At 44.1% G+C, this 27,537-nt stretch overlaps 1 protein-coding gene across 2 annotated transcripts in view; it reads right to left on the minus strand.

Annotated features, from left to right (window-relative positions):
- BMP7 (bone morphogenetic protein 7) overlaps positions 1 to 27,167 on the minus strand; it is a 45,252-nt gene extending 18,085 nt beyond the window's left edge. Inside the window, exons 1-3 of one of the 2 annotated variants that reach the window (XM_086622780.1) lie at positions 27,139 to 27,167; positions 26,483 to 26,793; positions 2,115 to 2,307 (exon numbers count right to left, since the gene is read on the minus strand). In XM_086622780.1, the coding sequence (XP_086478906.1) occupies positions 2,115 to 2,307; positions 26,483 to 26,753 (464 nt within the window). In that variant the 5' untranslated portion in view covers positions 26,754 to 26,793; positions 27,139 to 27,167. Of the gene's footprint in view, positions 1 to 2,114; positions 2,308 to 26,482; positions 27,000 to 27,138 lie in introns of those variants that run through there. The other variant, XM_086622779.1, reaches the window with a different exon arrangement.
- Positions 27,168 to 27,537: the final 370 nt, after the last annotated feature.

Consider the following 27,537-nt stretch of genomic DNA (forward strand, 5'->3'; position numbering starts at 1 on the left):
GTGACAGAGCCGGTTGGAAAATGTCAGTGGAAAAATGCAGAAAAAGAGCAAATATTTTTACAAATGTTAGGGACAATATTTTTACCTTTGGTCAATCCAAACGAACATGAATGTTTTTTCAGGACAAACTGTTCAAAACTCACCATTGCCTGTGCCAAAATGTATGCGAAGGGTGAATATGCACGAACACTCATTTTAAAAAGTGTTCCTGTGGTGAATATGATGCAGTAAAATTGCATCTAATCTTGTAGCTGGAACATCTGTATAATTAGCAAGATTCCTCACCTCTTCCAGCCAATGGTTCATGTACACGCCTGCCCTTTGCATACATTTTTTCCTTTAGGAATAACAATTTGTGAAGGAGACAGCTTGCAGAAACACTTGCTGCTCCACACGTAACTATTCCCAGTTGGGTACCTTGCAGTCCTCTCTAGACATAGTTTTAATAAGCCTGTGGACGTATCGTCTTAAAACTAAGGTAATAAATGTCATCCTAACTCTGTCAGTAAGATTCCTAGTGGGCACCTACCTCACTCGTCAGGAACTGAAGGAGAAATTCCCTGGCATCTGATGATGAAGGGCACTTACTCCAAGAACAGGTTTCTGGCAATTCCCTAATGCCCTGGCACCTCTTCATCTGCCAACACATTGCTTGTTTCTGCTCTTGGGAGCAAAAAGTCATCCCTGCAGGCTTGTACCTATATAAGCTACTCAAGAAATACAGCAAAGAGAGGCTTCTATCTTTGGAAGGGCCTAAGATGGAACAAACTTCAGTGCTTGTAGTAAGCAGGACATCTAACAGGTGTGACATCTAACAGGTCCTATACACATTTGCAGCTTGTTGCCTTCTCCTTTAAGAAAGCCTGGTTAAAATGTATCATTTGAATTATCATTATTTGATAAAAATAGACTAATATTAGCATAGTGCCCAAACCCTGCAAATAACCATGTCACTAGAAATGCCAAGAGAACCACGAGTTTTGACTCATAAAGCTGGAATTTCAGATATGGAAGAAAACACATGTATTTAAACACTTCTACCATACAGCAAAGCTGGTAGAAATTCTCACCATTTAAAATGTTGATAAGGTTTCCTGTCACATTTTAACGGATCAAAACATGCAAAACATGTTTTTCTGTGTTTTTATTAGCTCTTGTGAAATATAAAGCCAGAGTCCTGATTACACTATTTTTTATTACCCTTTTGGACTTCCCCCTCTTTAAATCCCTAGTGTTTCTCTTTTCATAAACCTAAATTAAGGCTGTAGTATTATTACCTCCTATTTAGTAGTCCTAGAGAGTAACTTCTGACTAGCATGTGACTGTAAATACTTTTCATGTAAATAAACGCAGTCTCACTTTTGGTAGGATTTGTACGTAAAAGAAATATGTGCAAATGAAACTAAGTGCCTTTGATAAATGGTTTGAGATTGCTGATTAATTGGAACTAAAAACAGATGAGAAAATTGAACATATGTTCTTATTCAAGTTCCCTGGAGTATTTGTGAGGGAGCTTGGCATACATTAATAATTGCTCGGAATGGATTTAATAGCTCATCTTGTAGTTTTGCACACACAAAACAATCAGTCAATATAAAACGCATGGTGTCATCTGTCTTTGTTAATTAGGGATCTTGAACGCCTTTGGTAATAAAGGCTAGTAATTAAGCTATAATTAGAAAGGAAGCATTAGGATGTGGTTTCGCCTCCTCAGGATCCATAAACGGCAGGAGGAAGAGGGTAGGTCTTCCAGAAATCTTGAAATACTCTGAGTTTATGACCTTTTCCTGCACCAGCACATAGCCAGGCTTGTTGGCTCCTCAGCTACTGAGTGCTCCCAGCGACAAGAGTGAGGATGCTGGGGATGCTCCTCGGGACATGCGGAGGCTCACGGGGCACCTTTGCCCTGTGCCCTCGGTGGCTGACCGGACACTAGCTACGTGCCCACTGCACTTGCATTGACTGAGATTTCTCTGTACGACCCTAATGCCCAAGCCCAGCTCTTCAGACACATTTGCTGATGGCACCAGTGTTTCTAAAAGCATTGGATGTAACTCTTAGAAGGAATGTACTGTGCTTATGCTTTCATCAGGATTTCCCTGTGGGTCACTCACCTTCCTGGGTGCTCCTGGAGTACCTGGTAGACACTAATCTGAAACGTTTCATTATCGAAGCGTTCGCGGATGTAATCCTTGTATATTCTGAACTCGGCAGCCGTCACTGCTTCCCCCTCTGGGATTCTGGAGAGATCAAACCTGAACTCTCGGTAGTGGCAGCGCTGATGGTGAAACTCTCTGTCATGCTCCACTGAAACAGAAAAACAGCCCATTAGCCACCTGCTTTGTTCCCCTTCCCCTCGCCATCAAACAAGCTTGCGAGTTGCCACAACAGAAAAGGGCAAGAATATCTGATTGCAGCATCTCATGCTGCTGTTCGGTTCACTAAAGCGCGTAGGAAATACATGACCTATCTGGGCTATTATAAGCATATATGTGTTTATCAGACTCTCTTTGAAACAGTTTTACAGCTGGCGGGTACAGGGTGTGGGTGACCGTTGTGTTTTAATGATTTTTGGCAGCTTTGTGCTTGACAAGTGACTCTGGACATTTGCCACCGATAACGACCAAGCTGCTGTGGGAAGGAGCTGAAAGAAACAGATGGGGCTTTTCAGGAGTGCTGGTTCTTGGCCCGACTTTGCTTCTGAAAACTACACACGCAAACACGCACGCATACCCGCACACGTATATACACAAATTCCAGTCCTTGAGGCTTTTCATGTCAGTGACCCACATTCAGTGCCAGCTGAATTCATCACAAACTCCCAGCCCGGGTCCGAAGGGCCAAAGCTTTCATTTTAAAGCATCTTTAGCAAGCAGGGCTGTGAAGCAAATGTTCAAAACAAGGACCTTCTTCCAACTCTCAACCCAGACCATGAAATAACAGTGCCAGGGTTCTCCCAAGACAGGATTAGGACGGTGCGTTATCCTACTGAGTGACAGGTCTGCCTGTCCTCTGATGGACAGCTGATGGTCTTGTGTAACACTGCTTGTGCATATTGAAGCTGAGGGTCACTGATGTGAGGAAACAAAGATTTCGAGACTGTCCTCCAGCAAGGGGGAGGAGAGGTGTCAGTGCCCCAGCCCAGCACATGAAATGCAGTGCCCTTCTTGGAACAAATTCCAAATTAAATAGACAAGTTGGACAAAGGGAAATGGGGAAACAGAGGTATAAGGGTGAACTGACTTGCCAGAGGTCACACTGCATGTCATTTTAAGAGCTGAGGTTTGAACCAGGGACTTCCCATACGTCCCAGCCCCGTCGTCTGTCCACTTGACCTCCCTGCAGCTCAACTGCACAATTCAAGTAGTTAGCTCTGAGATTTTCTTGGCAAAGAATGTGTGTCTTTCTACAGGCCTGATTCTCTTCTGGCAGCAGTAAATCCATTGTGTAAATCCATTGACTTAAATGGAATTACTCCTGAAAAAGAAGAGTTTCAAGCCTGAGTCTGAAAAGTGCTATTTAAATTTACGGTGCTTCACGGCACAATTGCGTATCGGCACCCACGAGGGCCTCCCCTGCGGCAGGGACGGAGCACGGAGAGCGTCCGGGAACCGGGCTGTGGCCAAGCACTTACACGGAGCAGGTTCAGCGCTGCTTTGCTGGCTGAGATTCAGCAGCTGGCCACGGGCTCTTCCTCCTCTCACACATTACTTCTGCAAGGAGTCCAGGGCTCACAGTTTGCCACTGTATGGCTGCTGTTCAGGGAAATACTTCAGAGCTCTTACTGATAGCTGGGATTCATCTTAGTGGAGTTTTTTAGGTAACCCCTAAACTTTCCAAGATAAAGACGATTAAGTTCAGCAAATGGTTTTATAGGTTGGGCAGTCCTAGCACGCACTGAGTGAACAAAGATATAGTTGCATCTCTGGCTGTAACATCTCATACAGCCTCAGGAATACCACGGAGTCTCTCGTACCCTGAAGTGGGGGTATATTGTGAATATTCACCAGTGTTTGTAAAACACTTGGCAGGCTAAAACTGCCCTATAACTGCTAGCAACACTATTAAGTGTGCCTCAATCCCTTTCCTCCAAAGTATTCTCAGCAGAATAAGATATAAAGAGTGTGATTTCAGTCTCAAAGGAATTTGTCTACGCCTAAATTACAGAGAGAAGGAAAAAATATTTTAACACAGAATAGCTCCTTTAACCACAACTATAGAAGAATGAATATAATGTTGCATGGTTCTAGTTATATTACAGATAAAACCACCAGCAGGGTGTATTATAGAGAGGTCCAGCAGTAAGATTTACCAATATAATTTTCTTCCAAAGACATGTGAAGGCTGAATTTTCAAAGGAAGGTGGGTGCATCTTTTCAGTGTACACATGTGATGGCAACTACATCAGCCAACACTGATCTGTGGCTGCACTCCATAGCTACTTGAGGATATGGTTTAATGGGGATTAGGGATGGTTGGACTCGATGATCTCTAAGGTCTTTTCCAACCTAGAAATCTATGAATCTATGAATCCATACACAAAGCCTGACAACAAACACGCAAAGATAAAACTTTTTTGGGTGCTGCTATTGTTCAGTGATTCCCACTGCAGAGCCCTAGGAAAAATGTGTCATATTAGTATGAAAAATTAATGGCCAGGGTCATAAAATAAAAAGCTCCAAAGTTTGAACTTTCCCATGCTTTGCAGATGTTTGGGTATAGGGTTTTGGGCTGAGCCATCTTTAGTGTTAAAGCAAACATTCCTGTGGCTATAGTCATTAAGATCATGAAAATATGTGGATATGTAACTGAAGAAAGAATCCCAAGAAACCCTTCAACTCAGTGTTTATTGTTTTTCCCCTTTTTCTTTGCACTCTGGACCTATCTGCTGACCCAGAAGTAACAAATCCTTTCAGAACTAATTTATGAGAAACACTGACCCTGAATCAACATCTGTTAGATGACTGCAGTAAATCTTATTACATAATTAAACACCCAAATCTATGTTAAAATAACGTTAAGGGTCTGACTCGAACTCATAAAAGCAAGGCTCTTCGTTATGAAGGCTGAAATCATATCCTTACTTCATGCTGCTGTGCGTTGGTATTTGTGAACATATGGTATGGTAGATACTATTGTGCGCTTTTTGCAGACCCCAGTAGTACCTTGAGCACAACAGCACGAGGTAAGCAGGGGAGCACTCAAAAAGTCTGAGTCTCCTGGGTTTGATGGGTGCTAGTCAGACCCTTGACAATACTGCAGCCGGGTCATTTCCAATTAATTACCTGAGGATGGTATGTTAAGTGTTCACCGAAACGGTCAAAAGAATTGCTACAGTTCTTCCAAACCAGGCTGTGGTTTCTCCATGAGATCTATAAACCCCGTGATCCCTATAGACAGGACATACCATAATGAGAACTTTTTGATCATTCTTGAAGGACTTAATCTCAGCTGTTTGTCAGCCGTTACGTGTTAAATGCTTCCTTAAAAGTCATCAAGCAATATGAACACTTGCTGGGTATAGCCTTTCTGCCCAAAGAACTTGAAGTCATGTTTGTCCCAGATTCATAGCTCTTACAAATCACTATTACCCAAGTGCTTTTGGTGAATGGTTTTAGCCCAGTTCCTAATTTCAAACATTGGAAATTCCAGCTCAGAAACTGTCACAATTCAAATGCCTTGGCAAGGCAGCTGCTTGGAGAGGAAGCCAAAGCTCTGGATGTGCAATCAAAGGTTGTAAAATACGAAAAGGAAGAACATCCTTGAAAAATAATTCTGCTATGAAACAGCCTGTGTGCCTTAGCTGTGGGAAAACAGTGGATTTCCTCTCTTAAAGAAACAATCCAAAGCCACTCACAGGTGATGCACGTGTAAATGCACGTCTCTCTCCATTTCTGGAAGTGGTATCAAATCTTGGAGGCACAACTGCTGAAGGCAAATTATGACCTAATTTAACACACGGCTCAAAATCTGCTGGTGCAAAATAACTCTTGGACACGGTGAGTGTGGCAGTTAATTGTAGCTACAGTAGGTGGGGATCATCAGACACTCCCTTTGGCATAGTCCTTAGGGAAAGGAAAGATTGAGACGATGGGACTCGAGAGCTGTAGCATGGAGGCAGCCAGCAGATTCATGAGAAAATAAGCAAGATGCCAAAAAGCGTGCAGGACAATTAAGGTGATCCGACCAAAACAAGCACGTATCTTAAATTAGTGGTTATCAGTCAATTTGCCACACCTCAGTTGCACATATGCAAGTAAGCTCAGCATCTTTGAAAGTCTGGCCTTGACTATCTGTCTACAATCTGAATGCTGCACAGACGGTCTATCTGATGCAGATAGGGCTCTGATCTCTCTGAAGTCCTTTGTCTCTCCAAACCGCCTCTGTTGTGGCATTGCAATGACGCAAGAGGAGGCAGGACAGCATAGTTGTGCAACGACAGGGATGGTTAAAAGAAAACACGATGGATACATGTGCTCAGGTGTGAAGTAGCCAGGTATCAGATCCAAAAATACGGGAAAGCTGGAGATAAAATGTCAACAAAACCCTGCTACTTGTTTTCACATGTCCTGAAGTGTACTCTTTTCAGATACAAAATTTCCAAACATTAAGATGCAGAGATGAAAAAGTATAGTTGTGCACATCTAAAGCTCATACCAATACAGCTGAAACCAGTACCAAAAACCTAAGGCTCGTGATCCTGGTTTAACACCTCAGGGCACCCAAACTTCTAAAGCAAATGACACATCAGCAGAAAGCTGGGAAACTTGAACCGATCCCTCTGATCCCTCCTTTGGTCGTTTTCACAACAAAACATGTTGACACTAGAAATAAGAACCCCAACTATTTTCAGCTACTTTGTAAATCACTACTGGTAAGAGAAAAGCCGACCTGAGCTGATTCTGTAAATGCTGGTTGGACCACTGGTTTTGTAATTCGGATTGATGGTAGGTAAGGCGTGACACGTGACAGCAAAGATTATGCTGAGACATAGCTTGCAGTAGTTATTATTTCTCTCTACACATACCAAAGAAACCATTCCGTTTCAGCCTTAGTACTGAGCACAGTAGCACAATGTCAATCACTAATTCCATCTGTCAAGCAAAGAACCAGTGAATCACAGCAATAATTTTCCAAGAATGACTGTGTTACAAAATAATTACCACAGAAGCGTTAAAGAGCTAATCCAAACCCCAGGGAAGTCAACAGAAATATTTCCACTAATTTCAATGGGAGCCCTGACTTTTGCCAATCTACCTACCTAAGTATTTTTATGCTCTGGTTTTCTGAAGATGTAAAAAAAAAATCTCTTTTTCACAAGCAAACACCAGATGAATAGATTCTGTGCTCAGGTTGCCAAACTGGGAAAGCTTTGGTAATTCCATACCTCCTCCTCCCTGGGACATTTGCGTGATGCACTTGGAATATATTTTGAATATTTAAACAAGTAAAACTTCAATTTTCCTGTTAACACTTTCACCTGATAATATGTTAATTGTTTTCATAAGGCACTTTAAGAGTAGTTGTCTCATTTATTGCAGTGCTCACAACAATTAGAGTGCTACTTGTTTCTCATTTACGACGAAAAAAAAGCACCAAAAAGAATGTGCAGTAGGGTGTCTGTAACTTCTTTACTCCCAAAAAAGGCCAGAAGGGATTTGTAAAGGACTTTAATCTCAAATAGATTAAAGGTCCTGAATTCCTGAGACTGAAAGATAAGTCAAAGGAAAATAGATTCCAAAAGACAACACCCCCTCACCTCAGCCTCTCGGCCAGGCGGAGACTGGGCTGCAGAGCCATCAGCAACTGCCTCGAAACCCCTCTGAGATCTGGGTGCCAAACAGAGTCTGCCACACTCCGGCATTGAGGTCTAACAGGTTTTCAGAGTCTACCTGTGCCTGCCTGGCCCCAGGGACTGAAGAAGTCATGTAGGTGAGTTTAGTGGGTAGGAAAGTCTTCATCTCCTTTCCCTCTGACAGCTGCAGAAAATGAGTGCTCTTTCTTCAGAGGTGGCCAAGGGCTGGCTGGCTTGTCCAGGGAACCAATGCATTTAGCCTTAGTGTTTTCATGGAAGGGCAAACTACGCTTTCAGTTAAACCATTTTCATCCAGCAGCACAAAATCTTGTTTGAATTTTTCTAGAAAAATTACCTTTAATTTCCTCCATCACTGCCCTTAGAAATCGAAGCCAAAACTTGACAAACTTTCTTCCATCATTTCAGTGTAGAACACAAGATTCCTAGAAACCAGCTGCCCTGGGACCACCAGCTCAGCCTGGGGTCCATGAGCATTTTCAGCCTACACATGTTAACTGCTTTCCAAGTGAGGGTCCACTCTATCTACTGCTTCACTCTGCCGTCTCCCTTGGGAAATGGATTCAAGTGGAAAATAATTTTCCCTTTCCCAGATGAGTGTTCAGGTGGATCACGTCCTCGCCTGGCTCACCACAGCCGTGGCAGGAGGAGGACCAGGGACCCCCCAGCATGGTGGGAGGAAGGGCAGGGCCACCCCTTAAACTCTGGGCTTGCGGCGGTTGTGAAACTGCGCTGTAAATTTTCAGGATGCCAAATTTGAGACCTCTTGATGGGATTCTAATTACAAGGCATTAAATGTTCCCACTATAAATTGCACTTCTTTGTCTCTAAATTGGTGGATAAAACCATGTCACTTATGAAATATAGGCCTTTTCTCCTTATGTTAGTGAGGTTCAAGAAGGAGGAAACCAATTAGGGGAAGGATCCAGAGGTCTCCGCAGCTGAAAGAGGCTACTGGGCTCAGTGGGATTCCTGATTGAGCAAGGAGTGCAAGGTCTGTCCTTATATTTTTCTGAGGAAAAGGGGGAGTATAATAAAGATTGCAATAATGTCGTGCCAGGCCATGGTCTGCTAAGGCACGTTTCCCTCCTCATTGTGCTTGACAGCAAGAGTTACAGGGGCAGTTGCAGCAAATTTATAACTGCAAGAATCTGGGAATGTGAAGTTCTGTGATTGGTTTTCATTTGCTTCATCCTCTCAGCTACAAGATTTACATGCTGACATTAGGCAGCTAAAGCAGCAGTTAAAGAAATATTTGAAGAAATAGTTCAAGAATAGAAATTGGGAGCTCTATAAATGGAGTAGAGCGAATGTCCTGGGTTGTGTGATGTTTTGTTGTTTTGTTTTTTTTTTTTTAAGAGTGATAAAAACAGCATTTGGAGGTTTTTTTTTCATTGGGTAGTTGCAGCTCTCCAAGTCATCTAAAAGCTACTGCAGGTTTTTTGAAAAACCTAAGGAAAAACAAATGCATCCTTGATTTTGGTCTGCGAGAAAGGCTTATTGAACAATAGTCTGTGTTTTTTCTATAACTCATTAATGCATCCCATCACCATCCTGCCACTTCTAAAAATATAGCCTCTCCTCCAGCCACAGGCCCAAGACCCCCAGGCATTCACAGGGCTCTAGGATTATCTGCTGAAGTCCTGTCCTGATGGTCTCACACCCATCTGCCCTTTGCAGAATAGGCTGCTCTGCGTCAAGGCAGCGCTCAGCAGAAGGGAACCTGCACCCAGACGCCTGGTGCTCATGTACCCATTTTACAGCCGGGCAAAGGGAGGTGAAGGTGACAAGCTATTTCTCATGTGGTAAATTCAGTGTGCAGCAGGGAAAGGTCCTGTCCTGTCCATGGGTGGAAAGCAGGACTAATGCATTAATTTCAGATGAGATGAAAACCAGGCTCCATAAATCCTGATCCTCAACCCCAGAGGTTAGAAACAGGGGTGTTCAGAATTCTTCAGTGCTCACTCTGCAAAGTGATCTTGGGTAAGCATTTTTGCTTCGAAACGGGGAGAAAAAAAAGCCCTCTGGAGTTAATATTCTTCCTTTAGCCATCACTTCATTTTTTCAGCTTTCAGCGTGAAGGTGGTGTTGCCAGCAAGACCACCTAGCCACAAACCCAGCAGGGAGCTTCCAAAATTCTTCTCAACACTGACTCCTTGTTATAAATTGAGAAGTGGTAATAGCAACAGTGCATATCACATCTGTGCCAGGCTCCGGGCCTGGGAAGGAGCACTCTCCCTACTGCCGAACACAACTTGGAAAGATCCTTTCAGTCCACACATGTATCAGCATTAGCCATTTCTTTGTCAACAAATCCCTTAATACGTACCCTTTCTATCATGTACAGATGTCCAAAAAATAATGGAATACTGTACTACAAGATTAAACACTTTAATGTCAGCATATGTGTTGCATGACTCCGAACAATGGTATCATTGTGCGTGTACAAACAGCGGGTTGAGGGAAGATGGGTTTAATTATCTCCGAAGCAGCAGCAAGTTCTTCCTGACCAAGCTGAACTTCAGCTAGCAAGGACCGCTCAGGGTAGAAATTGGTATTTCCCTAACAAAATGCCTGGGCCCTTTCCGATGTTCTTCCAGGGTCAGTGTCATACCAGCCCCAGGCAGGGCTTTGGGGAGCGGTGGGGAGTACCTGCCTCCCCGGGAGCCATCCCGCCGAGGAAGGCAGTGGGGGGGTGAGGATGCTGCCAGTCACCACATCCTCTCACTCCATGTGTCACCCAGGAGGCTTTTAAGTTAAAATTCCTGAGGATGGGAGATGGCAAAGCAGAAACTTAATTGGTAGGGAAAGGAGAGAGAGAGGCGTGCGTGCCGCCTTCTGCATTTAGAGACATTCCCCTGCCAGGATTTCTTTGCAGGCTATTTATGGCAATGCTGGATGGTAAAACTATTTCTCCTTAAAGAACTGAAATATCTGGGCAGGTTATGCACAGGTAATCCATTTTCTTTTCTGAGTGTGCCCTGACCGGTACCCGTTTACGCTGTGGTTTCTCTGCTGAAATCAGAGCCAGACTAGATGAAAGGTATTGTGAAAAATTTACACGTGGGACTGCTCTGTGAACACGGAACTCTCCTAATAGTAAACAGACCGACCGCGGTGTGAATCCTGATGCTGAGTTTGCAGTGTCTGTATGTGTATCTGGGGAAAGCAAAGTTAAATAAGCAGAGAAGAGTTGTGTTTCTTCAGAATACCTTATTCACAGCCTCAGCACGTGAAACGCAGCAGCGCAGAGTGCTGCAGCTGCTGTAACGCGCTCAGGATTGCTGCGGGATTTGGGGTGTGAGAGAAATGGGGGGAGTGACAGGGGAAAGAAATAAATGGGAGTGAAGTTATTCCTTTAGACAGACTCTCTCTATCTCTACCTTCATCTTCCAGGAATCGACCATAAGGAAATCTCCTGCAGGGCCTCCCTCCTCAGCCTCTCAAATCTTGTTTCTCTTCCCCCATTGACTGGGAAGGGGGGACTCAGGACAGTGCTGACCCGGGGGTTTGCCCCCAGCAGCTCTCCCTTTCCCAGCTTGGGGGTGGCATTTTTCCAGAGAGACCTAGAGGCAAGCTGGGGACCGTGGTGATGCTGCAAAATGCAGCTCTCCCTGTGTCCTCCCAACCGGCCAGCATTGCGGCCATCACAAAACATCTCGAGCTCTCATGCTGTCACCAGTAGCAGGGTTAACTGAGGCTGGTTAACCCAGATCGGGGTTGTTGCGTCTCTCTGCGTAGCTGAAAGACGGGGATGCGCCTGGACGGCAGCTGCGAGCTGGGAACTGCCGCAGGGACCGTGGGCTGCCCAGGGCAGGCTGAGGCAGCTGCAAAGCTTCCTGCCCACCAAAGGCCATCTTAGCGCTTCTCTACACCCTCCTCCAGAAACGTCCCTGTGGTCAAACTGAACAGCGAGCAAAACAACAGGCAGAAGCTCGTCGTTACTCCTGTTTTCTTTTCTCTGTCTGCACCATAATGGAATAACACAGCCTAAGAGCAGAGGTGTGCTGCTGCCTCAAACCTCCCCTAAATCCTCTGGATGCAGCTGTGGGAGGTATGTGAAGATGCAGGAATACATTTTTATTTTCCTTCTTTGAACAGAGATGACTGCTACGTTACACTGCGCTCTCTCTTTTTGTAATCTGGGGGACAACGAGGCTGATTTCCTGGAGCTGTGAAATCAGGGAGTTGTATCCAGCGAGGCCAACTTCATGGGGGAGCTGTGCCAGCCTTAGGTGTGAACTCCAAGTCACACATTTTGCCAGTGCATCCAAGGGTCACGGAGATAGTCAGCCTGGGGAGGAGGGGGAGGAATCAGGGACGAGAGTCGGGACGGTGGAGACCAAGGTGGCAGCCACAGCACAGAAGGGCAGTACTGGTCTAGAGGAGAAAGCAGAGTGATGGGGAGGAGGTTGCAGAGCACAAAGAGGGAGGAAAGTTTGTGACAATATGGTTTGTTGAAACGAATAATCCCCCAGTCCAACCAGCAGACAAACAGGGCTCAAGGTGCTTCCTGCGACCTGCTCTGAGGCTGACGGCCTCTCAAAAAATCACTGATGCAAAAACCAGGAGTCTGCCATCTGCTTGTCCACACAGTGTTGAGCAAATGGAAACAAATCCCCAGGCCCAAGGAAGGAAAGACAAGTGGCTGAACAGATCTGGTCAGAAATAATGTGTATTCAGCTAGGGAAGATAAGAGGCAGCACAAGAGACTACCACAGGGAAACCCAAAACGGGCTATCTGGGATGAAATGCGAATTTTGACGTGAAAAAATCCACGTTGTTCTTGAAATCTTCCAAGTGTGAAACAGTTCTTCAGCTTGGACCAAATTCATTTCAGGGGGAAGACAAGAAATCTCCCTGACATGTTTTTAGCCAGCTCTAACCTAACCTTGGGTAAAGGAAGACAGCCCACTGGTGACTGGTAGTCTTGGAAGGGTGTTCATCAGCGGAGGGTGCGGGCAGCAGCACCGCAAGCTTCCCTGCCCCACTGAGGGTGTCTGCTCACACCCCAGTCTCTGTCCAAGGGAAGGACTAGGCAGCTCTGCGGGAAGCTGGGAGCCTGCAGCACAGGCACCTTGATCTGCAAGAAGGCACGTGCAGAGGACATGCACAGAAAAAACAAATCGTGATATAGTAACTCTTTGATGCAATGATTTGATCATGCAGAGATACGATAGCATCAAATTATGCTCTTGCATTCCAGTAACCACACCGGGGCAAGCGCAGAAGGCTTCAAATGTATTTGATAAATTAGATACTGCTCATAATAAACAGCCCGAGTCAGTAATTTTGGAGAGGTCACTGCCCAAGCGTCTCTGATGTGTTTATACAAAACAGACAGAAATGGCTAAACGTACCACTACTGCCTTGGAGAGCGTGTTCATCCACCGTTTGCAAGGCCAGACTCCTCTGTCGTACAGTGGGTCAGTGAGACAGGATGTTGCCTACCAACTTCATTTCACTGTTTTCCAAATCTTGCTTCCAGAGTATGAAGAACTTTCATAAAGTTGTGCTCGTAAACTGATGCTTTTCAAGCTTACATGCTGCTAATTATCTTCCACTACATGATTTTTTCAAGTTGCCTTCTGTTCCTTATTACTATTGGTGTACTATTGTATAGCATAAAGTTACTTAATACAGCAAAAGATTCAACAACATTTGCAAAACTGATATAGAAAGAAGGACTGGATTCTGGACTGGTACAGCTGGTTTAAGGTATTTTAGAAGTAAATGAAATCAAATGAGAATTTATAATCCTTCCTGAGGTCTGGATTCCATCAGACTAAACTCATTAGGCATTAAGGTGCAGGTGCAGCTAAATAAAGGATTGTTCTGCTTTCCTTAATACCATAGATTCACATCTTGAGTTCAAAATAAAAGTCTTTTAAAAGCACATGTATATATTGTGCATCTACTGGCAACACTTGAAAGAGAAAGTTCAGCTGATGGAATCTTCAAATGCCTCATTTTTCTCAAAAGAATGTGCCTGTTTCTGCACCAGCTGTGCTAAGGGACACGAGTGGAGAAGTGACTGCACATTGGCCTCTTAAGGCTTATTCGTTTAATTTGCATTAGACTTCCTTTCCTCTGCTGAACAGCTGCCCAAATAAGTAACATAAATCTAATTAATCTGTCTTTAATATTGTATTTCCACAACAATACCAGCATCCCCCCAAATATTCCAGAGTGTGGGTCTACACCTGCACAGGGTCTCTGGGAGCAACACAGTGGGAGTTGCAGGCATGAGGAATTGAGCCTTTTTTTGCAGTTTACTATGATAAAAGGAAATAATTCAAGAACCAGTTTTCCAGTTTGAAACCATGTGACTTGCTAGATTTCTCAGCTGAAATCCCAGGTTCTGGTTTTGTTGAGAAAACAGTTTGTGGGACATTACTGTCGATATCAGACATGCGGCCATCAGATAAGAATCTCAGCCTTTCATTGTAATCAGCAGAATTTCGACTAGGAATGTACACACTCCGAGCCCTGCCGTGAGACCGCAATCAGCTGGACCTTCCGAGCTTGTCCGTGCAATAACAAACATCTGCACCTTTCTCCGTCGGGCAAGCACTGGGAGATTAGGGGGCAACAAACTATTTGGGGAAAGGCTCATCTGTCCTGGAGGGGAAATCCCTGCGAGAGCTTGTCTCGGATCCTTACTGTTCCATCTATTGCGTGTGTTTTTCAGGTGTTCTGTACCTGGGAGGTCCAGTGATATTAACACAGTTTATAAACCAGGATTATTAGACAGAAATACAAAGTTTGGAGGGATGGGAGGAAACACTTTGGAAAGTAACAAGTGCTTAAAAAGATACTCTAGAGTGCCCTTTCTCATGAAAGCGGGACTTTGTGACCTATTTCACATTTTTCTTTGAGATCATCATGTTTCCTCCGTGCTGCCAAGCCAGCTGAGATCAGGTGGGGCACGGAGCAGAGCCTCCCGGGTCTGAGACACGGGGTCTGGAGAGGACACCATTGCCCCGTGGTGATCCTCGCTGCCAACCACCACACATCCACTTGCTGTCTTTTTGCCTGTGGTGGGACTCATAGCTCATGCATATGATCTTTTTGCTTTCTAGGAAAGTCTGCTGTGCAACACATTTATTTTTATTGAGAAACAGGCAGGGGACTGTCTATTCTTTTAATAATTTGGTATATGGGCCTGAAAACTATGAATATTAAATATCTGTAAGTTGATGACATTCACATATGTTTCTGTTGGTAGATGTAAAATGCTATTTTCTTAGAGTGATGGCAAGTTTAAACTCTTATTTCAGAAATTTCCTCAGGAAGACATACACATACATATATATACGTATGCATATATAGTGTGCGTGCATGTGTGTGCATGCATCCCCTTTACACTTTAAATGTTGGTGGCCAATGCCCCAGGCGTAACAGCATCTGAAGATTAGGAGAAGATTTATTTTCAGCTTGATTCCCACCCACGATCCCTATTATACAAGCGGAATTTTTTTGTGTGGTACAAGATAAGCCCATCGGTGTCACGGCAGCACCTAGCCCTGCATACCACGCTGCAGCTCGCCGATCGCAGGGCTGGATTCCTGACACCGAGCCTCTCGCAAGGGTTGGGCCATCCAGGCTCCTGAGTCAGCCCCTAACAACAGCATTTTCTGTTTTGTTTTGGGTTTTCTGTGTCTTCAAACACAATTTTGCAATTGCAGTTCTGGGGTAAAAGATCAGCTGTTGTAACACGCTCGTGTCCTCACGTCGGTTTGGTATGAATGAAGGGAACGCAGTTCAAGTCCTCTTGCGTGCAACTATTAAAAATAGCACAGAAATCAGAGTACAGCATTTATGAAAGTGTCTCTCAAGGAGCAGGAACACAGATCGTTCTTGTCCAGCTCGGTCTCTTGCCTACCAGTCACTACTCCCAGTTGCTGGGGTACAATTGCCAATACGAGGAGCAAAGACTTGCAGAATATTGGACACGCTGGCTTAGATTTTTCCCTGCTCTGTAATATTTTCAGTGAAGCAGCTCTCATCTCACAGTTATGGACTAATGAGCAAAATGGCAGTTACTGTTTTCTAAAAAAATATTTGGGGTTTGCTTGAACGTGTTGCTGCATCATTCTGGATTCTTTCCTGTATGTTCTGTATTCCCTGTGTCAGGTTTTAATGTAGTGAAACGGTCAGAGATTTCTGTGGATACGGAGTCTAATATTCCTGTAATTCGATTATAACACACGCCACTGAGTTGCAGGAACTGCTGTATTCAGAGGTCAAAGTTGTGTTCGCACCAATGAGAGAAGTTTTACACCACATGTCCAATTAGCTGCTCCTTTTCACCTGTCTCAGGAGACAAATGATTCATCACATAGTGCTGAAATATCTTCATCTTCTGATTTGGGCCAAGATTTAAGAGTCGTTACCCAAAAGTTTCTTTTGGAGTTGAAGAGAAAGATCTGTGCTGAATGATTCTTTTTCAGCTCTTCTCTTCTGCAGTTTATTACAAGTATATTTGTGTAATTAGGGGGCCCAGTAGTAATGTTGTTAAAATACAAGTGGGCACATTTATTGTTTCCTCCAAAAGGAAACAACCGATCTCCAGCAGTTCTGGTTTTTCCTTGCCTCAACTGACCATTTACTGCTTTATGTAGCTAGCAGATTGTGAGGCTAAAGTTACTTCTTTTTTTTTTTTCTTCCTATTTCTTTTTGTTAAAAAGAAAAAAAAAAATCCCCTCCTTTCTCTTAACAAATGCTGGATTTTTTAAGGATATGGTCAGAAAGAGGAACTTAAACTCAGCATGATGTTTATAGTGCCACACAAGCTTCATGAAAAGTGATGTGCAATACTCTTTATTAACATCTAAAAAGTCCCCGTGGGATTATAATTACTGCACAGTAATAAACAAATAAAAGTAGCAAGATTAAAATGTTCCAAATATTTTGAGTGATAGAAGCGATAAGTTTTAACCTCGAGAAGCAGGAGAGGATCAGCTCACGAGCACTGAGCACGCAGGTAGAACAGATATGACTCGGAATTGATTCCTCTTAGCGGTGAATGATTTATCACTCGTGGCATTATAGATACTTGGCCGATGTAAATAAATTGCTCAAATATTGATATAAAAGTATTCGAACGCTACTAAATTGTAAGCACCAGAATTCAGAATTTCTAAATTACAGTAATTTTTAATCTTCCCTTTAAATGATAAACCTGAACTTGCTTTCCCTGGGGGTGCCAAAGGACTCATTAAAGTCACCGGGCGTCCCAGGTACGCAGGCAGTGAAATACTGCCAGCCCTGCTCCTATGCCTTGCTCTGTAAGAAACTTGTCCCTCCATCGGAACTGTAACTTCCAACTACTGATGCTGTATTATTTTATGAGCATTTTTTTAGTAGTTCTCCCAGGGTTCTTCTGGTCTCTTTTAAAATGTTTTACTGCCGCTGTGCTCTGGGAAGAACAATTGGTAAAATCAGAGGACCGAGGCAGCCCCACCAGTGCCAACCAAACGAGGTGACTGAAGGCAGGATGTGGCCCAGAGTCAGAGCTTGGCCTGATTTACAGCCCCCCAACTTGGTACGGACACTGTGCCAGCTCCTCGGATGGTGTCCACTGTGGCGACCTCACTGCTGGGGTGGCCTCATGCCAGGCTGCTCCAGCTGAGGGTATCGCCCAGTGACACCGGCGGGTTTATGCAGAGGTGTTGGCGGGACCAGCATCACGCACTGGGAGGCTGCAGCCGAATGAGAGGAAACTTTTGGCTCCCGTGAAAGGCAGTCATGCACTGCAGAGAAAACTTTAAAACACAACATGCTCTGAGATCGTGGGCCCGTCAGTGCGACAGTGCGTCCTCTCACAAAGAGCCCAAGGCGGCACTTGCTCGTTTCAACTATTATTTAGAGGGAAGCAGTGCCTTCCCTCTCCCCCTCCCTTTTTTTTTTCTTTTCTTTAAAAGGAAGGTAGCTTTTAAGAGCTTGCCATGAAGATCTAAGTTAAAGGATTTTCTCTACTACAAAGCCTGCATAGTTTCCCAGGCCAGGTGGACCCGATAGCACTGACTGCATGCTGAAAAATCTCATCCCCACCCTTCAGGCACTTTAATTGTAAGCCTTTCCAGATACACTGGATAAACACTGTCAAAATGAACCTGAAAGGGTTGTTGTTGTTGGTTTAGCCCTTAAATAATTATGAGTTTGTCTGTCTAATTACAACATAATCTTGTTTAAACTTGGATGGCTATTTGCAGTATCTTTTAAATGAGGCTGGAAACAGAAACAGTGAAAAACTGAAAATTTACAATTCTTCTACTTTAAGGCAAGGAAAAAAGAATTTTTACTCCTGTAAAATTTAATTCAGCCTGACAACAAAAGAGTCTAGCTTGGAAGCTACTGCGGCAAGATAGAGATGATAAAGAATAGCGTGGGACCTCTGAGATGAAACAGAAACTTAATACTCTACGGATACAATTTTTCAAACAGTTTAGAAATAGTTTAAGGTAATTTAAGGGAAGACTTGAGTGACAAAGCACATTACTTGAAGTGCCTTTCCTTCACTAGGCACTTTCTAAATTCTTTCTCTTTCATTTCTTTACTCTCAGGAGACTTTTAAATCCAGTGAACCAAAACAACACTTTGTTTGTTGGTATAGCGCAGGGCTGGCACAGATGGCAGACATTGCACCTGTTCCAATAAAACGGGAAAATTGAGAGATAAACCATAGCACTCATTAAGAGGAATCTACTGAAACATGAACAATTTGTCTTTTGAATATCTTCCAGGAATAAAAGGAGAAATACATAAACAGACCTTGTTTTCACCATCATCAGTTTAAAATTAATTTGTTTAAAGGGAATGTCATGTGTGTTTCATGTACAAAGACAGTACATACCACTACAGAAACTATGATTATGCTTGAATTTCTTTAAGAAAGCAAATGATTTTATCTAGGTACTCCTACTCTTTTAAATAAAAAATATCTGTCGGCAGTTTTGATTGAATCAGTTAATCCCCCTATTCCTTAGTTAGGGCAGCTTTTTCTACTTTTACATTTTCTCATGCTGAGTAATATCACATTCTTACAATCTATTTCATAATGATCAGAATAGCAGCGTAAACAAAAGTCCTTCTGCTCATCTATTAATAAATAACTAGAATTGTGGGAGGTAGGGGGAACCAAAGAGATAGTTAGCAACAAAATTCCCTGCAAAATAGGGTTTTTTTCGAGGCAAAAGCAATATGCGATGTAATATCTGGTAGATTATTAAAAAATCTTAAATGAGTAGAAACATTAAGTAACAGCTACTCAATGGATAAATTTCTTCCAACATTTGCCTTGGTCATCAGTGGCTGTGCTGTTCAACATCCCATATATCTCTCTGTATTTCTCTCACACATACACACACAAGCATTAAATACTAAATGTCATGAAAATTCCAAAGTATCATTTAATGTTGGCAGCCCTGCACTGTAAAGCCATTTATATAAAACTGTGGTTGGCAGCTCTCACTCTTCCATGGGAACAAATTAACATTGGCATTCCAAACACAGGAAAGTAAGGAAATTAGAAACACAGTTTATATTTGGCCAGTGCTTTGAAATACTGTACCATGCTACTGATGTCAATTAATGAAAAGCAGAATTTTGCGGAGAGGGTCTGGTTTTGAAACACATTAACACACGTTAAACATGTTTGCACAGGAACTGGGTTGTAAGCATCTTGGTTCCAAAACAATAAAGCAATTACACTAAAACTTGTAGTCTCAAAGTTGCCATTAATTCAATCCACTCAATCTGGATCACTAAAGGATTTTCACTGACTTCAAGATGTAGCTGATACAAATGTTTAAAAGAACGTGCAAGACATGGTATCGTGGGACTCGCACGTGTGAGCTCGCACCCAGCATCCTCCTACGTTACCTGCTGTAAATCAGGTAAATTTATGTATAAAGAATGGAAGTGTACAACATATACCCAAACAAAGGGGAACTCGGCAAACTTTGTAGTTTTCATCATCAAAATAAGGATTTCCGGGAAAGATATATGAATTAGAATTAGTTCAAACTTTGCTACCTGCAACCTTTTTCTTAGCAAAGATGTTTACTGACAAAATCTTAAGCACTTCTATTTTCAAAAAAAATCTAGATGGCAGTTTATCTCCTGGCACAACTCCACTGACTTCAGTGGAATTACTCCAGCAGGGAATTTGGCCCTGCAGTCTTTACAACACACTGTTTATTTGTACTGTGATTCGGATATTTTGATACCAGGAATCTTTCATCACTGAAATTTCTCCATATGAAATATGTCTCGTATTAAGAAATATCAGTTTCACATTTTTGTCAAACATTATTTGTTAAATTCTGTTTGTTGCAAAGATGGGAATTCAGCTGCAGTTCAACAACATGGATTGGGCTAATAATGATAAGCAGTGACTAATAGGAGCTAGTTCAAGTTTTGATTATTTGCAGCAAAGGAAGCCTCCCTCAAAAACAATTTCAAGATTAGGAGAGAAAACTGTTTGAAGCTCTAGCAGAAACTACTGCATGCTCGTTATTTCAACACAGGGGCATTTCTTTGGCCCAATTCTGTTCTCAATCGTGCTAGTGTAAATCAACAGGGAGATTATGGGAATTACTTTGGACGTACAGTTGTATAAATGAGACCGTAGGGCCAGCTTCAGTAGAAATTTGACAATTTACACCAACGAAGACCTAGCCAAGAATTTTCTCTTGGGTTTCCATTTTCCAAACATATGTGTGTGCAGGACTTTATCCATGTGATTAGTCCTCGTGAGTAGTCCCGTTTACTTCAAACAGTTTTAGAATGAAAATCTTCATCCTGAAACTAATTTAAACAGCTCACTCACTTCTTTGCAAGTTTCTTCCCTTTAGAGAAGAAATATATACATATAATAGTATATTTTACCTTTTTATATATATTTTTTAAAATGTACATATATATAGTTAATTCACATGAGTATTTTGATGCATGCCTCAGAGAGGAGGACTGTACCACTGGAAAGGGCTTAAAATATTGTGATCTCTTAATGCTGTGTATCAACAGGTAGTCTCTTTATCTGGCACGCTATCAAAGTTTGCTTACTTATGTTCTTGCTCAGATGACTTCATCCATCATTGCAACTTCTCACTGCTATTCATCCAGTTAGAACAATTTAGAGGCATAAAACCAATGTGTGTTATCATTTTAACCACAAATTAACAGTTTTCATGCAAATATTAGCATTTCCTCACTTGGTTCAAGGATAGAAGCCATAATGGCACTAACAGTATATTTGATTTAAACTAATTAAAAACAGAGGCTCTTGCAATTTAATATATTGATTTTGCCAGTGGGACTTAAATCTTTTATAATAAGTGTACACAGCTGCACCACTCACCCACTGCCACTTTTAAACCTAATCCCTGCATTCCTCCTGACAATAACATGACAGGATCCACACATCCCAGTATTAGCCTTAACCCCGGTGACACTGCCAGAATGTATTAAACTAAAACATCACAGTGTCCTATTTAAAAGGAGCCTGTCAACAGCCCCGACTAGCCTTTAATAGTTATAATCTTTTTTTTTTAATTAATGTTTCCAACAACTTGTGTAACCTTCTCTCACACATTCCCCCCTCCCCTCCTACCCGAAAACGTGTTTCAAGCTTATTTACAGACGAAAACGTACCGCCTGGTTTGCCCAGAGGCCATTAAACCTCCTTTTGCACACACACACGCACGCGGGCACACAAGCCAAAGGGACAGCGAGCGGAGCTGGGTGGGAGCAGGTCCTGCACGCTTCACTTGTGCCCAACTCCTGTTACCAGCATCACAAGATCTGGCCATCAAGGCTTGTCTCCTTCAAAGCACTTCACAAGCCGTTGTGTTTTGGCTTTTAAACTACGGTTCCCGGAGGGGGCTTCACCTCCCCAGGACAGCCTGTGTGGGAACGGAGGGCAGACCCTGTCTCTGGGATAAATCCGCCGCAGAAGCGCGCCAGCGGATGGGGACAATCTGCACGTGCTTTTTCCGTGCACGAGGACATCTGTCCTCGGCTGCTCCGTTCTCTGCTACCGCCGCACCCCTACGGCAGAGGTAAACGGTTCCTGTTCTGTTCTGCCATATGCACCTGAAAATTAGAAAATTAATTAATTTCTCTCTAGAAGGGGTCTGTGTATTCATAGAATACCCGCCAGCTCCTTGCTGCACTATCAGTGCACCTCGTTGTACCTTCAGTTTGCTGCAAGATTTCTACCTTAGCTAATCTTATACCACCAAGTGTTGCATGTATCCATACTGTCCAAAGCAATTACAGGATGTACCTGTTCAGGCTTGAGAGCCTCTAACAGCGCTAGGTGGAGGAGAAACACACAAAAAAGCCGAGGGCTTGGCCTAACGTATGGACAAACCATGTGATCACGGCCAGGCATCCAGGGCTAACGTTTAATCTGCTTTGTTTCAAGTGGGAAATATGTGAATATCAAATAAGTTCAAATCCAGGTCAAATATCCTTGAAAATCTTTGATTTATATAAGCAGGAAAATGAGGTTTAAAAGAAGTGATTATGAAAGGGTTACTAAAAACACAGCTGTACGCGTACTCTTATATCTGAGGCTCTCCAAAGAAAAACTGTGTGACATCTATATTAACCTTTGGCTGTACACCAATGAAGGCCTGTAGTGAGCTGGAATGCAAGGCAGCCCCTTCCAAATTTTAACACAAGCCAGGTTACAGCTGCAAATGCCTGCAGCCCGTGCTCACTTTATAAAGTATTCCCCGAAGGAAATTTTTTAACTGTTATAGAATCTTTTTCTAATACCCTACAGTGTTAAAGCCTGTTATTAAAGGGCAAAGGGATGGTTCTCTATGCCAAACACTTGTCAACAAAAAGGATAGCCAGATGGTATGAAATAAAAGGAAACTTGGGGGCTCTTCAGCTTCTTGATTTACATTAACAAAAGCCACTTTCATGTGCTCCTTCCAAGAATGACTAATTCCTCCCCCCCCCCCCCTATTTTTTGCAAGGATTAAACAATGTTGTTCGCTTTATAATCAACTACGAGACAAATTAACAAATTGCATATCACTTGTGCCGACTCTTTTTAAAAATATTCTAAGCAAGTCTGTTTACTAAAGCAAGATTACTCACTTAAGGACATCTCAATTATTTTTAGAAGAGAGGGTCTAAGTAATCCAGAGGATGTTTACTCCTTAGTTGCTGTTTATAAACTTGAAATTAACTTGTGTAAAAAAAAAGCTTTGTGTTTTTTCAGTCCCTAAAACAGATCAGTTTGTAAACTGTGCTTGGATAGAATCTGAAACGAAATTCCAAATACTGAAATTATAGCAATAAATTTTGTAAAATTAGCTAGTAATTAACTGACTTAGTCAGACCACTGTGGCTAAATTCTCTTTTAATTTACATGTAACGTCATTCTTGACACAAATCCATTCCCCATCTATCTTAGCACAGGTGTAAGCTAAGGCAAAATGTAGCCTGTGAATTAACTGGTTATAAATCTAAATCTAATTAATTGTCAAGATTTTACAGTAACATTACATGCTTAGTACAAAACTCCCTGCAACATAACTCTGAAATGGAGCACCTGTATTCTGGTTCCTCCTTACCAATACCCAGTATAAATTCTCTGGAATAAACAAACACAGTATCTCCATAGAAATCAATGTTTGGGGGTTTGTTGTTTTTTTCGTTTGTTTTTTTTTTTTTTTTTTACTATGTAGCCCAGTAAATCCTGCAATGCAAATCTTTTTTTTTATATGTATTTTTTCCTCTAAAGTTGTATTACTAGATAGATGAAGAATAAGAATAAAGCAAAAAAGTGTTTTTGTAGATTAGCATTTGGAAGTCTGCAATAATATGTTTTAGCTACTGAAATTTCAAAGTATTATTTCTTTACTCACTTTTACTTCCTCCATTCTAAGATGAAACTTTATTATGCTGTGACACTTCCTCATTGTGATGGCTTGAGTATAGTAATAAAAGCCTACCTGTGAAATGCAATGCTCACAGAGTATCTCTTACAAAACTAGGACACAGTTTACTACAGTCTGCAGTTAGCAATTCAGCTCTGCTTTAAAAGGGATCATTGTAGAAAGTCTGCAAAAAAATATCACTTCTACAATAGATCTTCTAATTTTCCCTGAATGTCATAGAAAACTGTACATATCAAAGCAGGTGTTGTATTTGACTATATACGGGAGCGAGTGGCTGGCCTGGTTCATTAAAACGTCCATAAACAAGCCTGTCTTTGTCCTGTAAAGATGAAAGACCGATGACTATAATGGGATGAAAGGTGTGCACAGTGATGAAGAAAGCTGTTATAGATCTATGTCCTTTTTAAACTCGTCCTGGCATGCACTGTTGACAAGGGAACAAAACAGTACAGATAAACCTCCAAAATGTGCCTTCCTGGTAATAATTCCACCTGTCCTTCTTGAAACTATTGGATTTTGCCTGCACTCTTACTACTCACTGACCATGCTGCCCGCAATTAAATAAAGCAATAATGAAGTATTTTGCACTTTCAGATTTCTAAGCAGACTACAAAACCCAGCAGGTTGAAATGGATGAATATATCCACCGCAGTCAGGACATCGCATTGGGATGTCGACTGTTGATTACGTACAGTTTACACAGGTATAACCTGCTCTATAAAAAGTTCTCACTTAGAAACAGACACGTTCAAAATGTAATTTTTATGTCACAGTTTATAGATCGATTCCACTCATTTGTATTCAAAACAATTGGGGATCTGAACATTAATTCCTTTTATGTAAAACTTCCATTGGTTGCAAAGGCTCTTCCTTACGTAGGAAGGACAGGAGCGCTGCAGTTTTACTGATGAAAGTTACGCAGTAAATAACTACACCTGAGGAGCAGAGCTGTCTCCCCAGAGCTAAACTCCCTTCCATTAGGTACTTAGATGTTTCATAAAGGTTCCCTCCTCTCTACCGAAACGGAAAGAGAAGTGTGAATTTCGCTATCGTTATTTCAACATCCTTTGTCTTCCGTTCGGGACTCCCCCTGCACTCAGGTTGTACACGGCGCAGGACCCAAGAACCACAGAGAACAATGTTAGCAAGACGACTCATCTCTAAAGTCAACTATTTTGACACCATTGGTACTTTTGGCTGCTCAAATATTTGATTTTAAATGTATCATTGCTGATCAGCTTAAGTATCTAGCAGCGATTAGACAAACACTGTAATTCCAAATGGAAAGCACCAGCGCTCTTGAGAGCGCAGCCCCCAGGCCAGCAGTAATTTCAGGGCTCCCTACTGTGAAGCTTAATGGTAGTTAATAAGGAGGTGCAGCTCATGCAAACTAGAGATCTCCCACAGCGTCCTGTGTATCTCCCTATCAAGCAAGAATTGTGCCAGGATGGCTACCGTGTCTAATTTATTAACGCGTGTCACAGAGCCTTTACAACTACCGATCTTTTTCAGTTAGTTAAAGCGCTGGGATTAGAGAGGTGGTGATTTAGGTGGTGGTTTAATCTTTGTTGCCTCTGAAGTTCCAGACAGTGGAAGTGTCCAGAGCAGTGACAACCACAAAGGTGTTAATGGATTTATTGGCGATGGGGGTGTCTGTAATTCTACGTGCCAGAGGTGGGCTCCTCTTGCGCTTTGCATGTCCCTTTGTTTGGGACAGTTTGAGTTGATCTTGTTTTGAAAATACTACCGAAATTCTGTCTTGAACTTGCAGGCACCCAATCTGTGCGTGTGGTGGTTTCAGAGCTGCACATGATGAGGTCTAAAAATGGATAGAGTGCACCAGGGTCTATAATTATATATTTAAAATAGAATGCTCGTCCTGACAATGTTTCACTCAAATCCGGCCAAGTCAGTCTGCACGGGTGTGCAATCTACAGCACGCAAATGGAAATCAGATTGGGCTGTGGCATCCAATTAGGGAGGCCTAGCGAGGCGCATACAAAGCATGCCAACTTTCGTATCATTTGCATAAACCCATCCACATGTGCTTGTGAAAAGAGGCGAGTTAGCCACATAAACTGGGGTCAACTGAAAAAGCTGCAGGAGTAAATAAGGATTTACTGTGGAATCCCTCTCAAGCCATTAGGAAAACATGTGCGAGCAGCTCGGCCCCTTCGGCCGAGGGAGCGTTGCGCTGGGATGCCGCAGGGAACTATCCACCCAGGCTCTGCCGCTCTCCTGGTGGCCCTGCATCCCGCACCAGCGCCAGCCATGGTCCTGCCTGGGTTTCATGTCTTCCTTGGCAGTGCGGGATGCGGAACAGACCTGCTAATCGTCCTGTTCAACTCCTACCTGCGAATCCAATTTCTGAGGTGCGGCAAGTAACTAAGGGAGAAGACGACAAAGAACTTAGTGTGTTGGCGTGCGGGATGGAGCGTGGCGAGAGCCTGTGGCTGTCCAAATGCTGTGACAGAAAGTCAGAGCCCTTTCCACCTTCCTGCCATTTAACTACCACCTGGTACAGCAGCCACCTTTCCAAGGGTCGCTACCTGCCCTTCCTCGCCCAAAAGAGCTGCCACCCATCTGACCCGCTGCGGAAACAGCTCCCAGCTGGGGCCATCTCCGCCACCAGCCCCTGCTCTCCCGTTGGTGGCCAGGACCCTGTTCCAGCCTCCCTCAGCACGGGTCCCCTGCCCGGTCAGCCCGGCTCCAGCCCCGGGGCTCACCGCCAGCAGACACTCACCCAAGTTGACGAAGCTCATGACCATGTCAGCCTCAGTGAGGAAGTTGCTGTCCTGCAGGCTGGCCAGGGGCGGCCCCTGGGTGCTGAAGATGGGCTTGTAGGGGTAGGAGAAGCCCTCGCCCTCCTCAGCGGCGGCCCCCGCCGCCCCCTCCTCCACGGACATGGCATTGTAGAGGTCCAGCATGAACATGGGGGCCGAGTTGTGCTTGCCGTGGAGGTGGGGCCGCGGGCGGTGCGGCAGGCCGAGGATGGAGAGGATCTCCCGCTGCATCTCGCGGCGCTCGGGGCCGCGCAGCCGCCGGTGGATGAAGCTGGAGTGCACCTCGTTGTCCACCGTGAAGTCGGCGAGGACGCAGCGCAGCCAGAGGGCGGGGGCGGCGGCGCCCAGCACCAGGAGCCAGGAGGCGGGCTGCCCGCGCCCCGCCGCCGGCATCGCGGCGCGGCGGCGGCGGCGGCTGCGGAGGGGCGGCGCGGGGGGCGCGGGGCTGCCCCGCCGCGGGACGCGCCCCACCAGCATGCGCGGCGCGGAGCGGCGCGGAGGGACGGCGCGGCCCCGCGCTCACTGCGGCGGCCGGCGGCCCCCGCGGAGGAGCCGCAGCCCGCTCATTGCCCGCCGGCGGCGGCGGGGGGCTGCCTAGCGGCCCCGGCCCATGGACGGAGCGGCGGCGGCGGCGGCCCGAGGCGCTTCCCCCGGCGGCGGCGGCGGCGGCAGCGGGAGCGGCGCGCTCTGCCCGCGTCCCGCACGCCGCGGCGGAGCCGTGTGTGCAGTGCTGCGCGGCCGAGAGGCAGCGGGAGGTTGTCTCTGGTGGGAGGAGCAGGCTGGAAAACCCAAGCGCTCTCGCTCGCCCGCTCCAAACCGCTTGGGAGAGAAAATCCGTGTAACTGCCTAGAGGAGGAACATCTGATCAGGTTGCTTTTCAGGATGTTTGCGGAGGCTGCTGGCTTGGGGGAGAGGGCGAGCCGGTCCCGAGTGCTTCAATTATCGTGAACGTAATTAAGGAGAAGACACCCCGGGAGGGAGGGTGGTTTATGTATAAGGAAGGGGCCCAAACTCC

The sequence above is a fragment of the Tauraco erythrolophus genome, chromosome 18 (genome assembly GCF_009769465.1).
Source record: "Tauraco erythrolophus isolate bTauEry1 chromosome 18, bTauEry1.pri, whole genome shotgun sequence".
Lineage (NCBI taxonomy): Eukaryota > Metazoa > Chordata > Aves > Musophagiformes > Musophagidae > Tauraco > Tauraco erythrolophus.